A 14395-nucleotide genomic window follows, 5' to 3' on the forward strand; every position below is an offset into this window, starting at 1 on the left:
AAGCAGTTGTTTTTAAAAGAGACTTTTATCAGGAAAGAACTTTTATATTTAGCCAGCTTAATTAAAGGATAAATTTGGTGCATATTATTTTATATTAAGACAATCCATATAAAATACAGCATAGAGTCCAGCATATGCAAAATGCCCAACAAATGTTAGCCATCATCAATATTATTATTGATTACACAACCAAACATAAATGAATTCTGAATTAACTGTTGCATACAACTTTTTGATTTCTCTCTATACTGAAATTCAGCTTGTTTTATGCTCTGAATTAGACCAGATAAATGCTTGAGGGTCTAACCTCCCCTTAGAGATTTGTGGTTTAGGGAAGTCTCCTGAAAGGAATTTATAAAAGTGAAATGTCTCACTGTCATTCTGAAATGATCTTAGAAAGGAAAAAAGTATTTACAATAAATAGCCTTGTGGGATAGGTGACTTTTGTTAAACTTTGGTGGGAAATGAGTCTCCAAATCTGCCGTGTTTCCCTTCAATCCTACAATATTCATTCTCTGCACAGCAATGTCATAAGGGCATTGAGCTGGAAGCCAGAAGACCTGTTATGCTGCATTAAGACTAAGTTTCTCACCGTGATCCAGCACAATGACTGGCCCGTGATGGGGGGTTCAATAACCATTCTTTAAATGACAACTTTTTAAAAAGGTTACGGGTACAATGAGGTGATTCTTAAGCCCCAAAGTGTTCTGACTTCTCAGTTTGCCTAAGCGATGTCCTACTTTAAAGCAAACTCCTGAAATCCCAAACCCACTCTGAAGCCTCTAGAGTAAGGCTCAAATTAAAACTCCTCTCACATTAGAACGATTTGCTTTTGAATTCTATCCATATTCATGAAAAGATCTTTATGCAAACAACTCATGTTTATCCTTCTGTTTTTATTTACAAGCACAGTATCTTCACTACATCATCATTTCATTGTTGTGTATACCTCTTAACAGTTGATTAATTGTTCGTTCACGAGCGCAGGGCTGGGTCTCATCTCTGGATCCACCCTCCCAGTGACTATTCCCTCTAGCCCGGAGCCTTGCACTGCTCCAATGTTTTATGGATGGAAATGGATCAGTTGCAACTACGGTTAGCTCATCTGCTTACACAGTATTTAAACCCGGTAAAGCATCTGCGCATGTGTATAAAAGCCCTACCCCCGTGATCAGCTCTCTAACACGACCCTTTTCATCAGGAAGGTTAAAGTTAAAGAAAAAAAACCTGTAATAATTCTGAAGTCCATTAAAATATGTCATATACTAGTTCTCAACTGCGTGCCTTAGTATCTCGTTAGGAATAGGAATTGGCACTTAAATATTCTTTGGCGAGGGTTCAAGATTTCGACCTGTGTAAGGCTAATAAATGAAATCAGGAGATGAAAGGTGGGTGGGAGGATGGCTTCGTAATAAGGGGCCTCTCATCTACTGATTGACGTCCTCCCTAGGCCATTTTAGTTCCCCAACCGAACTTCCGGAGGAAGGCCGTTGACATGCTGGCCCTCCTTCCGCGTCCTCCGCAAAGCGCGCGAATAAACAACATGATTGCGTTTTCGTTTCATCTGCCAAGAAAACAAAACGAAATTATTCACCCTTAATTGAAGACCTAAAGGCCAAGAGGTCCCCGGGCGGGGCCTACAGCAGGATAGGGCCGGACCCGAACCCCAGCAGGGCGCACGCCCCTCGCGCTCCGGCGGCTTCCGCTTTACCTGTGGCGAGGCCTATGCCTCGTGGTCTTTCTCGCAGGGACCACCAGACTGGCCGGGCCGCGCGAACCGCCCCGCAGAACAGATAGCCCACTTGTCTGCCCGCCCGCCGGTTGCTCCTAGCTCCCTAGCCCACGTGGGCTGAGGCCGGAGTGGGCCAGACCATCTGCGAGGCTGCGCGGGGGGAGAGCGGGCGGCCTGCGGGGGACAGAGCCGGCCAAGGGCCACAGTTTCCCTTTTCCTGCGCGTCGCCTCCCTCCAGACTCTTCCACTTAGAATCTAAAGCCACCGCGAGTCCCTAGAGATGCCCGTCCCCCAACGCCAGCCGGGGCCGGGCGAGCGGCGTCCCCCGCCCGAGGCTGCGTTGGCGGCGCCGCGACCCCGCCCTCCCGCGCCTGTCCTTCCCTCTGCTCCGTTCCTTTGCTTCTCGCCAGACCCGGCCCCGGCGTCCAGCCGCCTTCTCGCTGCGGCTCGTCACCTCCGGGGTCCCAGCCTCCACGGGCCGGGGCCGCCGCCGCCGCCGCAGGACGGGGAGGCGGGCCATGGCGTCCTGCGTGGGGAGCCGGACCCTGAGCAAAGATGATGTGAACTACAAGATGCATTTCCGGATGATCAACGAGCAGCAAGTGGAGGACATCACCATCGACTTCTTCTACCGGCCGCACACCATCACTCTGCTCAGCTTCACCATCGTCAGCCTCATGTACTTTGCCTTCACCAGGTGAGGCGGGCCGGGCTGCGCTGGGGGCGCGCCTTTGGGCGAAGGGAAGGGGCGGATGGAGGCCGTGGCGGGGAGCATGGCCGGGTGAGGAAGTGGGCTGATTGCTCCACGCACACGTTTTTCCACCGGCGGGTATGTCACTTAGCGCACCCAGCTTCCTTCCCGACAGCTCCTCTGGACCGGCGTTCGTCCCTATCCTCCAACCCAGCCCCATCCCCACTCCCATCGCCACCGCCACCCCTCTCCATACCACCTTTCCCCATACAGCGCCTCGGGCCACATCAGGAACACTCGTGGGTCACCTAGCACGATCTCCTCCCCCGCCCTTCTCCCGCGGCTCTCAGCGTCGCTCCCCACACACATCACGACACGGGCCCCCTCCTCTCCGGCCTCCGTCCCTGCCTAGCACACCGCGTGAATCATCGGGTATGCACCACTTTCAGCACATACCTCTTCACACTGAAAACACCCCTGCCTTCCACGCACCATACACAGGCCCAGGACACAACTCAGACCCCTTCCCGCGGAACTCCTCCAGTGTTCGGCACTACCCGCGTGCACAAAATGCACACGTGCGGTGCACTCCAGTCTGTATGCATGGCACGCAAATCATCTCGCGTAACCTTTCCCCCAGCCTCAAACACCTCTGTCTATACCACAACAGAAACTGCGGCGTGGACACACACATAACAGCGGACATTCCAGCACTGCCACACAGACACGAACCCACCACACATCACACAGCGCACGCTCTGTTCTGTTCATCACCTAACATACATGCTGAAATGAGACATTGTCAGGCCATTGTAGCAGTGCCTGGTGCATCATAAATGCTATGGAAAGTATTAAATAAAACGCACAAACCTCACACACTGTAGCAGAACTCTCATATCCCCCTGAAAACACACACACACTCAAAGCACTTCTAATATATACCTGTGCATAGGAGTTAACCCTGCCCAACTTTTGTCAGCCCAGAGCTTATAACTCTACCTCACTGAACATGTGGCCCTTCAACCCCAAGCCAGGGAACTGATTCATGCCTAAATGACAGGCACACCTTGGGTCCTACTTATAAGGATTTATGTTTTCTGAATGAACCTCTTTAAAGAAAGAAAAGGTGTGCCTATACCATGCTTAAAAGACCAACCCAGAGAACTGGAGTTTGGGAGCCTCACTGTTGGTCTCAAGAGTATTCGCGTGACCTTGGTTAAGTTATTTAACCTTTCTCTGAGACTCAGGATCACTTCTAAAATGGGGATAAAATATGTACTTACCTCATATGGAGTTATAAGGATTAAATGAATATGTGTGAATGCACTTAGCAGAGTACTTGGCACGTGATGAATAATTAATGTCAGTTACTTCTCTCCTAGTATATTTATCCAACAATCAATGGTTCTCAGCCCAGATCCGCAGAAACTGTGCAGGGTTATATTCGGTGGCCACAAGCATTGAGGGAACTTCTGGTATTTAGTGGGTGGGGGTTATAAATGTTTATAACGCAAGGGACAGCATTGTACGACAAAGAGTTGTCCCTTACACACAGGCACACATAGGCACCTACACACTTGTATACACACAAGTGCCAATGGTGTCTCCCTTGAGAACCAATGCACTTTTTCAGATTTTCATAAAACTGATAATGTCCTCCTACATCACACTTGTTCCTTATCTCCACAATGCATTTGACTCTTATTTTGCCAGTGTTTATCTATTTGCATGACTCTTATCTAAAGCCATAAAGCATATAAACAATTACTCTTAATAATTGAGGGAAACAGCTACAATTGTAAAATATTCTGCTAACGCTCTACAGCGGGGTAAGACCAGATCTTTCCACAGTATCCAACCAAGAACAAATTTCTAGCTTTGCAGAGAAATCAGTCTTGTCCCTATTTATGGTTGCCCTCAAATACTCATCATGTCATCTGATTTTACCAGCTAGTGGCTGTGTGGCCGCTTAGTTTTGCTAAACCTCAGTTTCCTTATCTGTATGTAAAGTGAAAATATCTAGTAATACCTGAGAGGATTTTGTTATAAGGGCTCAATTCATTTTTTTAGATAATGTGTATTTAGCTCAATGCATGACAAATAGTAGGTGCTCAGTAAACCTCAGCTATTGTTATTATTACATCATCTCATTGTATGCTAATGCCTTCTAAATAATGTTTGTCATTGAGTGAGAGTGTGGTGTGCTCTATAATTAAGAAAAAGGATAAAGACTTTGGGAAAATGGACAGTGCTTTGCTTGGATAACATGCATCCCTGTTTCATATTAACTTCAGTTTCACTTCATCTCATGTGGGCTGGCAAGAGATGGAATTAGTGCAGGAGTTTCTTTGGAACTTAGAAAAGTAATTATGGTATTTTATTTTAAATAATGAGAAGCAAGAATGAGCAGTTTGTTTCAAACTTTTATCTTTAATATTATTCTAGGCCCTTTCAGAACAGACCTCTCTTCCTCTTTTCTAATACAGAAAGTCACATCCTTCTGGAATTTCCCTTTTACTGCATATTATGCCAAAGCATTCAATAAATTACAGCAGTGAAACTATAAGGAATGAATATGAATTTTAACAGCTTGTCAAACGTAATAGAAAAGGCATAATCTGAACCTCAGTCTATGGCCTTTTCCAAAAATGATAATAATTTTACTTCTTCCACTAATTTCAAACAGACAGAAGTCACATATTAAAGAACTACTTAATAACAAGTTTCATGTTATAGGAAATCATAAGCACCATTAGTACAATTAGTACTTACTGTGTCTTCCTCATTTTTTGTAATGATTTGTGACCCTTTAAACTGAGACATTACAGTGATAGCTCTGTCTTCTTCCGTAAAGACTGAAAGTAATTACTTCTTAAAGTTTGTTTTTCAAAGACTAGTAGTTGAAGAGAGTCAGCGATAGAGTACTTTCGGGGTGTCAGGTTACCCGTATGTGTGAAACAGTACCTGGGTCATGTCACATGCTGCAGAGACACAGCAAGAATTTAGGATTGGCAAGGATTAGATGCCTCTCACAGAAGTCTGAGACAAGTTTGGACTTATCAAGCAGTTCTTTTGTTAAAGAACAACTAGGCCAACTCACTGTTAAATCATAGTGTTTAAACCTACAGTCCCCATCACTAACAATAAAGCCAGATGTTACTGAATCATTCCCCCTAAGATTGGAAAAGCTCACTTTACCACATTTTAGGATAAGTATTTTTAGAAATTAAATGCTTTGGCCTATGCCTTATAAGTTTGTTCGGCCAAAGTAGGGCAAGGAGAGCCTTTCTCTCAGGCTCAGAGTGCCTCATATTTACGCTGCTTTCGTAGGTTGGTAAACTTGGAAATGTTGAACGGCCTTACTTTCAAAAACTCAGGCTTTAGATTTGAAAACACCAAAATTTACGAGATCACATTCGTTGCAGCTCACTGTCTCCTTAAGAGGCACCTGGCAGTAAAACAGTGGTGTCAGTCTCTCTGGTGACACTTGTCCAGCAAAAGTCATCACTTACCCAGAAGAGATTGCCTTCCTGCAGCTTCCTGCACCTAAGGGATCATCTGCTTACGTATGGTTTCTCCTTGATATGGGACTGAGGAAGTGGATGAGGGCAGGGAAATGGACAGACTTTTGATTGATTGATTTTTATTTGTTTGTGATACTGGTTTTTTACTTCATTTCCTTTAGTGGCTTTGGAGCTCCAGCTCTTCATCTTATCACGGAGCCATAGTTCCACCTTCTGTGTGTCTTCCCTCCTGGATGGCTGCCAGCCTTCCTGTTCTTTCCCTCTAGACCATATCAATTCCCATTAGAAAATAACTCCTGACCCTGCTGATTCAGTTGTCTTGAGCCTGTTTCCTTTATGTACATCATGTTCTTTCTCTCCCAATAACAGAAGGCCTGGCTGTCCTTGTTCCAGGACACCAGCAATGTTAAATGATCCTCCATTTCGGCTGTGTACTGGGGCTACACCAGCCTTGGAGATGAAGCAGCTCACTGTGTTAGGTGGTGCCATCTAAAGAGGTTCCAGTTAACAGCCATCATAACATTTGTCTTCCTCACTTCCTATTTGAATCATATTTTTTACTGGATTTAAATAAGCACCTTCTAGGGATTCCCAGGCAGTCCAGTGGTTAAGACTCCGCACTTCCACTGCAGGGGGCGCGGGTTCGATCCCTGGCCGGAGAATTAAGATCCCGCCTGCCCCGTGGTGCGGCCATAAATAAACAAGCACTTTTTAATTATCCTCTCTTATCCTTATTTCTGCTGTTTTATGTCCTTAATAAGATTATACGTTTATTGAAGGAGAAAATGTGTCATATTTCTTTGGGGTCTTCTGTAGTAAATAAGCATCTGAGTGACTCAAACATTTATTTGGTTTAGATGCCTCAGAGAATTTACATGCCTAGTATTGCTGCCTAGTGTTTAGCATTTTAGGTATAATTCTATTACCAAATGTAATATAGTTTATCTTGTGATATAATCCCTCTAGCCCCAGATTTCTATAGGGGAGTTATCAGCGTTTTAGTCTCAACAAATCTGGAAGCCAGGGACTCGTCCTGGCAGCCAGGACTGCTTTCCTGAGCCCTAGGTCCTGGCATCACATTTAATTTAGTTCAACAGTCTGCACTCCGCCCATCCCAGGTCTCCGCCATCCTGGAGTTCATCTAGTTTATCTTCACCAGGTCCAGTTGGGCCTTAGTAGCTTTCAGAGCTGTCCTCCTCTGCCCATGCCCAGGCTTTGGCTCAGCAAACCCTCTGCTCTCTGGGATAGACACTCCCAGGCCTTGACTCCATTTCCCTCCAGTCCATCCTCCACACTGCTTTCCTCATGACCTTTTGAAATCGAGATCGTGATCTCATCCGTCCCTTGCTTACACTCTTTCCCTGGATCCCCATCACCTATAGCACGTTGCTGGACCGTAATGCCAGGATGGCACCTCTCTCTGACTGGAGAACACCTCCTGCCTACCCGTGAGCCCATGGCATTCCTGGCAATGCACCTGGATGGTCCCCCTCCAGACACCTTTCTTGATGGGTCCAGGAAGCTCAGAGGCAGAAATGTTTATATACTTCTAAACATTTTTTTTATTATTGTATCTCTCCTGTTTTAGTATTTGTTTCTGTATCAATTTCTTGAGGCCAGATATCTCAATCATCACAGAATACACACCCAGTAAATGCTAAATGAATCAAATATAAAAAAATCATTTATACAATATGAACTTTCAAAAACTATCACTCTTCTCTTTTAGTTGACATGTCAGCTATAATTCTTAAAAAGAATCCTAACTTTTTATAAAATGAAACGAATGTAGTCTTCAAAGATAATACCAAAGCTAGTTAACATCGGTCCACCTTGTAACCCGGGACTGAGTTTTCCATTGGGAGAGAGGATCCTTAACAGTGACTAGCCTCATAAACACGAGCCTACCGGTGTGTCTCAGTTTCAAGGATTGCTGTTAAAGAGATGGAAAGGAGAAGATAGGAGGGGGAGAGGGGACAATCAACTTTGCAGCCTTAGGAGTCAGGATAGAGTTCTTACCTTCCTGGCCCCAGGGAGACAGCCTTGTCTAAAAATTGTCTGTGAGTGAATGGAGTTTGTTTTCCCGGTCTCCTTGCCCACTGCCTGTAGCCTGTTGTTCAAGTTTAAGAATCTGAGTCCAAAACTCCTTGAGTTCAAACCTTTGTTAAAAAAAACTCAGGGCTTTCCTTATACTTGTCCTGCTTTTAGGGTTCTCTCCTGGGTAGTTACCTATACTCAAACAGGGGTGACAGAAGGAGTTGAGATGTTTGAGTACTTGATTGGTCAGCACTGGGGCAGGAAGGTGCAGTGGAGCCTGTGGACCCAGGCCGTGACTCCCCCTCACATTACCTGGGTCTCGGGCCCGCTCAGCCCCAGTCTCTTGCTCTTTCTGGCACCCACCACATTGAGAAGGCCTGCTCCGTGCCAAGCATTGTGCTGGGCACTCTGGGTGATACAGTGGGTGAATGAGATGGGGCCTGAAATTACAATTTTATTGTAATCCATTCAGTATTTTCACCGAGTATGGTCAGGGCTACCCCAGCGTGCTTCTGGAGCCCCTCCTAAATTTAGCAGAACTTCGGGGAAAAGGACTCTGCCTCCCTAAGCTTGTCGGTATCATACCGGTAAGGGTAGCAGTCTTGACCTCGAGCCAGCATTCCAGAAGCCCTGGCACCTGCTTCACTCTGCCTCTATTTGTTGTAACTGTGGACAAGACAAAGCAAGAGCTTTATTTTCTTCATCCTTCCAGTGGAGATAATACTCCCCCACAGAACTGTGGAGCAGTTCAGTCAAATGCCAGAAAGGCCTTTGGAAAGTTCAGAGCCCCAGAGACCGAGGCGCTTGTTATTAGAGCCTCAGAGGACCTAGGAAAGAGGTCAGGGCACTGCCGCGGCATCACAGTTGAAAGCTTGAAGTCCTTTTCTTTTTTGTTGCTGTAAAGTAAAATGTCTTATTTGAGCAAGAATCCTGACGCCAGGAAAAGTCAGGATGGGGGACTGGCAGCCCTGACTGCAGGTTCTGAGCTCCCCTGGGAAGTGAGAACTACATTGTCCCCTCAGAGCCTGAGGAGATGGTAACAGCGCCACGAACAGGGGCCAGTCTTGTGTGAACAATCGAGGTGGTTTTTTGGGTTTGGGGGTGTCTTATCAGGTTAATCAGAGACAGTGCCAGCGAATTGAAAACTTTTCTCTGAGGCCAAAGCTATACTAAGATAATAATTTGATTTTTATGTCTTATTGTGCTTTTCATCATGATTCTCTCAAGAATCAGGACCAAGTTTGTTCATCTTTGTCCCCAGCGATAGGTGTCAGCTAGCTGAGGGAATGGGTGGACAGACATTGTAAACTAATAACTGACAGGCCCTCTGTGCCAGGCACTGTTCTAAGTCCATCGCACGTGTTGAGTTATTTTATCCTCACAACAACCCTGTGAGGTAGAACTATTATTACCCTTTGATATACTGAGGAGGAAACCAAGGCACAGAGAGGTTGAGTAATCTACCCAAGGTCACACAGGCTGATAAGTGTGAAGTCAGAATTCTGGTCCACGCCGTCTGGCCACAAGCCTGTCTTCCTTGTCACTGCACCAGACAGCCTCCTAAAGGGGGAAAAACTTAGACTTTGGAGTCAGTAAAATGCAGATTATGATCATTTCCCCCCTTTGAGGATGTTAGGAAGATTAAGAGAGCTAACATGCAAAGCAGCTAGCTAGCTTTCTGAGTGCGGCACAGATCTAGTGGATGTCCAGAGATAAACCCTTCTTGTCCTCTAATTGAGGGTCTCTGGAGTCAGTAGTGTGGTCTTTGGGGCCTTTGCAGCCAAGTTGCTTTTCATGGTTAACTATGGAAAATGTCTGTGTCCCTCGGCATATGGTTAAGTCTCCGGATTACTGGGAGCTGAGAGAGAAGAGGCCACACCAGAGCTTACGGAACGGCCCTGTGTGGTCAGCTTGTCAGGAGGCCGGTGACGTGGGCAGCCTCCTCAGTCATGCATTCCATTCTTTCTGCGCGCCCACTTCTTGTAGGGACTGTGCTGGATGCCGAGGGTACACCCTCTCTACTCTCAGGAAAGCCAGAGGGTGTATCTGGGGCTGCTAGTCTGATAGGACTCAAGATTTCTTCTTTAGCTCACCTGCCTAGCCTTCAATCTTTGATCACAGGAGTTTGATCTTCCTGTACTGTATATTTTCAGTTTTGCCAAAGATCTTGCCGTCCATCTTCGATACTTTTTGTTTTTCTAATTAAGCAAATATAAAACGGCCAACTTTTCAGACTCGCTGCTGTTCTATTCAGGTTTAATTGGCCTTTTTTTTTACTTCTGAAACTAGGCCATTCTTTTGATCCTGTCTTTCTAATAAATGGCTCAAAATTTACAAAATTGCAGTTTCATTGTTTTATCACTGATCTCAAGTTCTTACAAATTTAATGTTGATGTATAATTGACTTTTTTGAAACGTAACATACCTACATTGCTTAAAATCCAAGGTACCCCAAAGGGTATGTAGTGAAAAGTCTCGCCCCACTCTTCTTTTATCCTCTTTGGAGAAAACCAGTGTCACCATACCTTGGATGGATTTCCAGAGACATGTGAGCAGAAGTTACAAGTTATATATACATATACACGCTCTCTTTTTTGCATAGAAAGTTGCTTACTATACTCACTGTTCTGCAAATTGCTTTGTTTACTTCATGATCTCTTAATTTATTCTGTATCAGTTAATTAATTAAAAGCTTCATTCTTTTTACAGCTGCCTAGTACTCCATTTTGAGACGGAACCATAATTTATTTAATCAGTCCCTTTTCGGTAGACATTTAGTTGTTTCCAAGTTTTGCTAATACATATAATGCCACAGTGAACAACCTTGTACATATGTCATTTTTGCATAAACGAAGGTATATCTGTGAGATACATTGTCATACATGGAATTGCTGGGTCACAGGGTATATGCATTTGTAAATTAGTAATGTTGCCAAATGGCACTCCATAAAGGTGGTATGTGAGAATGCCTGTTTATCTATTTCTGCATAGCCTCACCGGCTCAGTCATTAAATTTTTACCTTTCCATAAGGTAGATAAAAATGGTCTCTTTGTGTTGTTTCCATTTCCCCATCTCTTACCATGAACAAGGTTGAGCATCTTTTTTCTTCACTTGCCTGAGAGCCAATGGATTTTTCTGCTCTGTGAACTGTCCCTTCATATCTTTTGTCCATTTTTCTATTTGCTTTTCTTTGTCCATTTGTTCTTTCTGTTAATTGATTTGGGGGGAGAGCTTTGTAATTAGGGGAATTAACCCTTTGCCTTCACATGAGTTGCAGATATTTTTTCCAAGTTTATGATTTTGTTACTGATTTCCTTGCCATGCAGATTTGTCAGCCTTCTCCTTTATGACTTCGGAGGTTTGTATCGTACTTTCGAAAGGCCTTCCCCACTCTGAGATTGTTGTGTTTTGTTTGGGAGTTTTGGGTTTTTTTTTTTTTAATTCTCCCATCATTTCTTCTAGAATTTTGTTTTGGTTTTACTTTTAGTTTCTTGAATCATCCAGAACATATTTTGGTATAAGTTGTGAGTTATGGGACTCCATCTTCTTTTCCTAGGCCACGTTTATTCATTTTAGCCTTGCTTTTATTTTGTAACTTACGAATTGCACGCCCTGTGAAACCCTCTTACGCCATCCCTGTGCATCTACCATGAGTCAGGCTGATTTAGGATGACAGATAAGTTTTCATGTGGCAGTTTGGCAAAGAGGAAAGTTCATCATCTTCAGAGTCTAGCAGGCCTGGTTTTGAATGCTGGCTCTGTAACTTCTTACCTCCACAATCTTGGGCAAGTTACTAAACCTATCTGAGCCTTGGTTACCTCAGATGGTTGATAAGAGCCCAGTGGGTTGTGACAATTAGAGATAATGTCTAGAAACTGCCTGTTCAGTGCCTGGCACACAGTAGACACTTGATAAACAGGAGCTATTATCGTTGCTGTCATTATTAGCAATATCAGTAGTGTGATTTGGTCTGAATGAGGACATTGTGTTCCTACCCTCACTGTGTGCAGCCATCCTTCAGTAAAAGTTCCTGAAAGTTGGATATGGGGCTTCTCTGCATAAGCCGGAGGGCATGGCAAGTGCCCTGGTAATGGTCGGGCTGGCATTTTAGGTTGCGTTCATGACGTCTGGGCAGGTGTTTAATTATTAGTTAATTATTAGTAATTATTAGTATGTCCATTAAAATAAGATTGTACTTTTTAATGCACTTCCTTCCTGCAGAAGGAAGTCTGTCTGATTCTGTAGTTTGGTTTTGTAATCAGATCTCTGAAGTTAACAGCCAAGCATTATTTGTCCAGCATTAGTTTAGGGTTACTTGGCCATAGGATGATCTAGGAAACGTTTAAGATCTGTATGATCTCTTATTTCAGAACCTTACGTTCAATCCTGTCATAAGTCTGGAAATCATTTCATTGGGTGCAGAAACTGGCATCTAAGTTAACTTCTGCTTTTAAACCAACACCCCAGGACCCAGTCCTTAACTAGGTAATTCATTATTGTTTCATTCCATACCTTTTCATGTGTGTATTCTGACGCTCTAGAACTTCTTTCTACGCAAAATCGGTTTTCTTCTAAGATTTTTTTTCACCTGTCTCTTTTCCTTTAGTAATATTTAATCTTAATTTAATATTTGTCTTTTGAAAACTGTTTCACTACAGTCCTTCTGTAGATAAACCCAGCTTCTTTTATAATTTTAAGATTTATTGCTACCAGTCTCATCATCTCTAAACTATCTGCTTCCATTCTGTTTCATCTCATATCTTCTGTCTACTCATCCTGCGTCTTTCGAAACTGAAACACTGAACTTCCCTCTCCCAAGCTTCTCAATAGTTATTAATACTTCAGAAAATTTTACTGTCATGTATTTCCGTTTTCCCACTTTTGTTTGCTTCTCTGAGCCCCAGATATGTTACTAGAATCTTCTTTTTTGTTTGCAAACTGTCAAAACCTAAATTCTTCACCATCAATGTTAAGAAAATTTCCATTTGGGAAATTTTACTTCATTTTAAAACAGTAAATTTTCTTCCATAATCAATAATCAGTCCAGAAATATATTGAGGGCCTATTAATGAATAATTCCCTGCCATTAGGAGTTTACTTTCTACAGAGGAGATAGACAACATATAAACCAACAAATGTAATCATTTCAGTTACTGGGGTTATAGAGGAGTTAAACACAGTAATACATTAGAAATGACCAGGCAGGAGAGCGGGGAAGCTTATCTCCTATTCACAGTTCTTTTGCTTCTGCTCTGAGTTTAAATCTTGTATTTTGTTTTCTCTTAATTTTTCTTTCTTTTTTTTTTATTAATTTTTATTGGAATATAGTTGCTTTACAATGTTGTGTTAGTTTCTTGCCGTACAGCAAAGTGAACCAGTCGTATTCATACTCTCTTAATTTTTCTTTTAACATTTTTTACTGCTGCTTTCTGATTATGTCACGCTGCCCCATTTTTATTCATCCCTTAGATAGCCAACTGCCCATATTTGACAAGTGACTGCATAATCTCATTGCATTATACCCTTATTCCTTATAATCTTATGCTTCCTTTCTGATTCCTGAACAGTTTTTCTGCCACAGTCTGTGTAGTAAAGGTCATCTTTAGTTAGTCTTAAAACCAAAAGGTATTTCTCCAAAATAAATCTTACCTTTTGACAGCCTGGGTATTTTTAATTTTTTTTAGAGAACTGTGACTCTCAAATGCTTGTCTGAGCAGAATGTGTGTTGGGATGTGAGGTTGCCAGTTGCCTTCCTCGCCAGAACTGGACTTGACTATGACACTATTATTTTAGGAAATGATAGTGAGTAGTAAATAGTGTGTGTAATGACTTAGCTCAGCAAAGTAAAGTTAGCAATCCCCCAGTTTTTAGAACATGGAACTCTTATTCCTTCTAGGCTGACTATTTAGATCCAAAAATGAATACTCAATGTTCCTTTTCTATTTTCAGGGATGACTCTGTCCCAGAAGACAACATCTGGAGGGGTATCCTCTCCGTAATTTTCTTCTTTCTTATCATCAGTGTACTAGCTTTCCCCAATGGTAAGTGATGTAACGTTTTATCGCATTTCTCCTGTGCATTGTGCCCTTGTTGGTATTTTTGAGATGCATGTCATCTGGAAGATGAAACTAGAGGGTGGAATAAAAAAAGACTCTTGAGTGTTGTGTGGTGGTTAAGGGCACAGGCTCTGGAGACAGACTGCTCTTTCTGCCACTTCCGAGCTCTGTTCCTCTTTAAGCCATTTCTCTCTGAAATGGAGAGAAGTACAGTGGTAAGGGTTAACTGAATTAAAACAAGTAAAATACTCTGAACAGTGACTGACAAACTGTAAGCTCTCAATGAATGTCAACTATTGTTCTTGTTGCTGTGTTTGTTATTATCAGCCGAGTCATAAAATACTCGATTACTGT

The 14395-nt window shown here is 43.2% G+C and overlaps 1 protein-coding gene across 1 annotated transcript in view; it reads left to right on the plus strand.

Annotated features, from left to right (window-relative positions):
- The first annotated feature begins 2250 nt into the window (after nucleotides 1–2250).
- PTDSS1 (phosphatidylserine synthase 1) overlaps nucleotides 2251–14395 on the plus strand; it is a 64399-nt gene continuing 52254 nt past the window's right edge. Inside the window, exons 1-2 of the mRNA XM_065895219.1 lie at nucleotides 2251–2429; nucleotides 13935–14026. Of these exons, the coding sequence (XP_065751291.1) occupies nucleotides 2251–2429; nucleotides 13935–14026 (271 nt within the window). The remainder of the gene's footprint in view (nucleotides 2430–13934; nucleotides 14027–14395) is intronic.

Source organism: Phocoena phocoena, chromosome 17, assembly GCF_963924675.1.
Source record: "Phocoena phocoena chromosome 17, mPhoPho1.1, whole genome shotgun sequence".
NCBI lineage: Eukaryota > Metazoa > Chordata > Mammalia > Artiodactyla > Phocoenidae > Phocoena > Phocoena phocoena.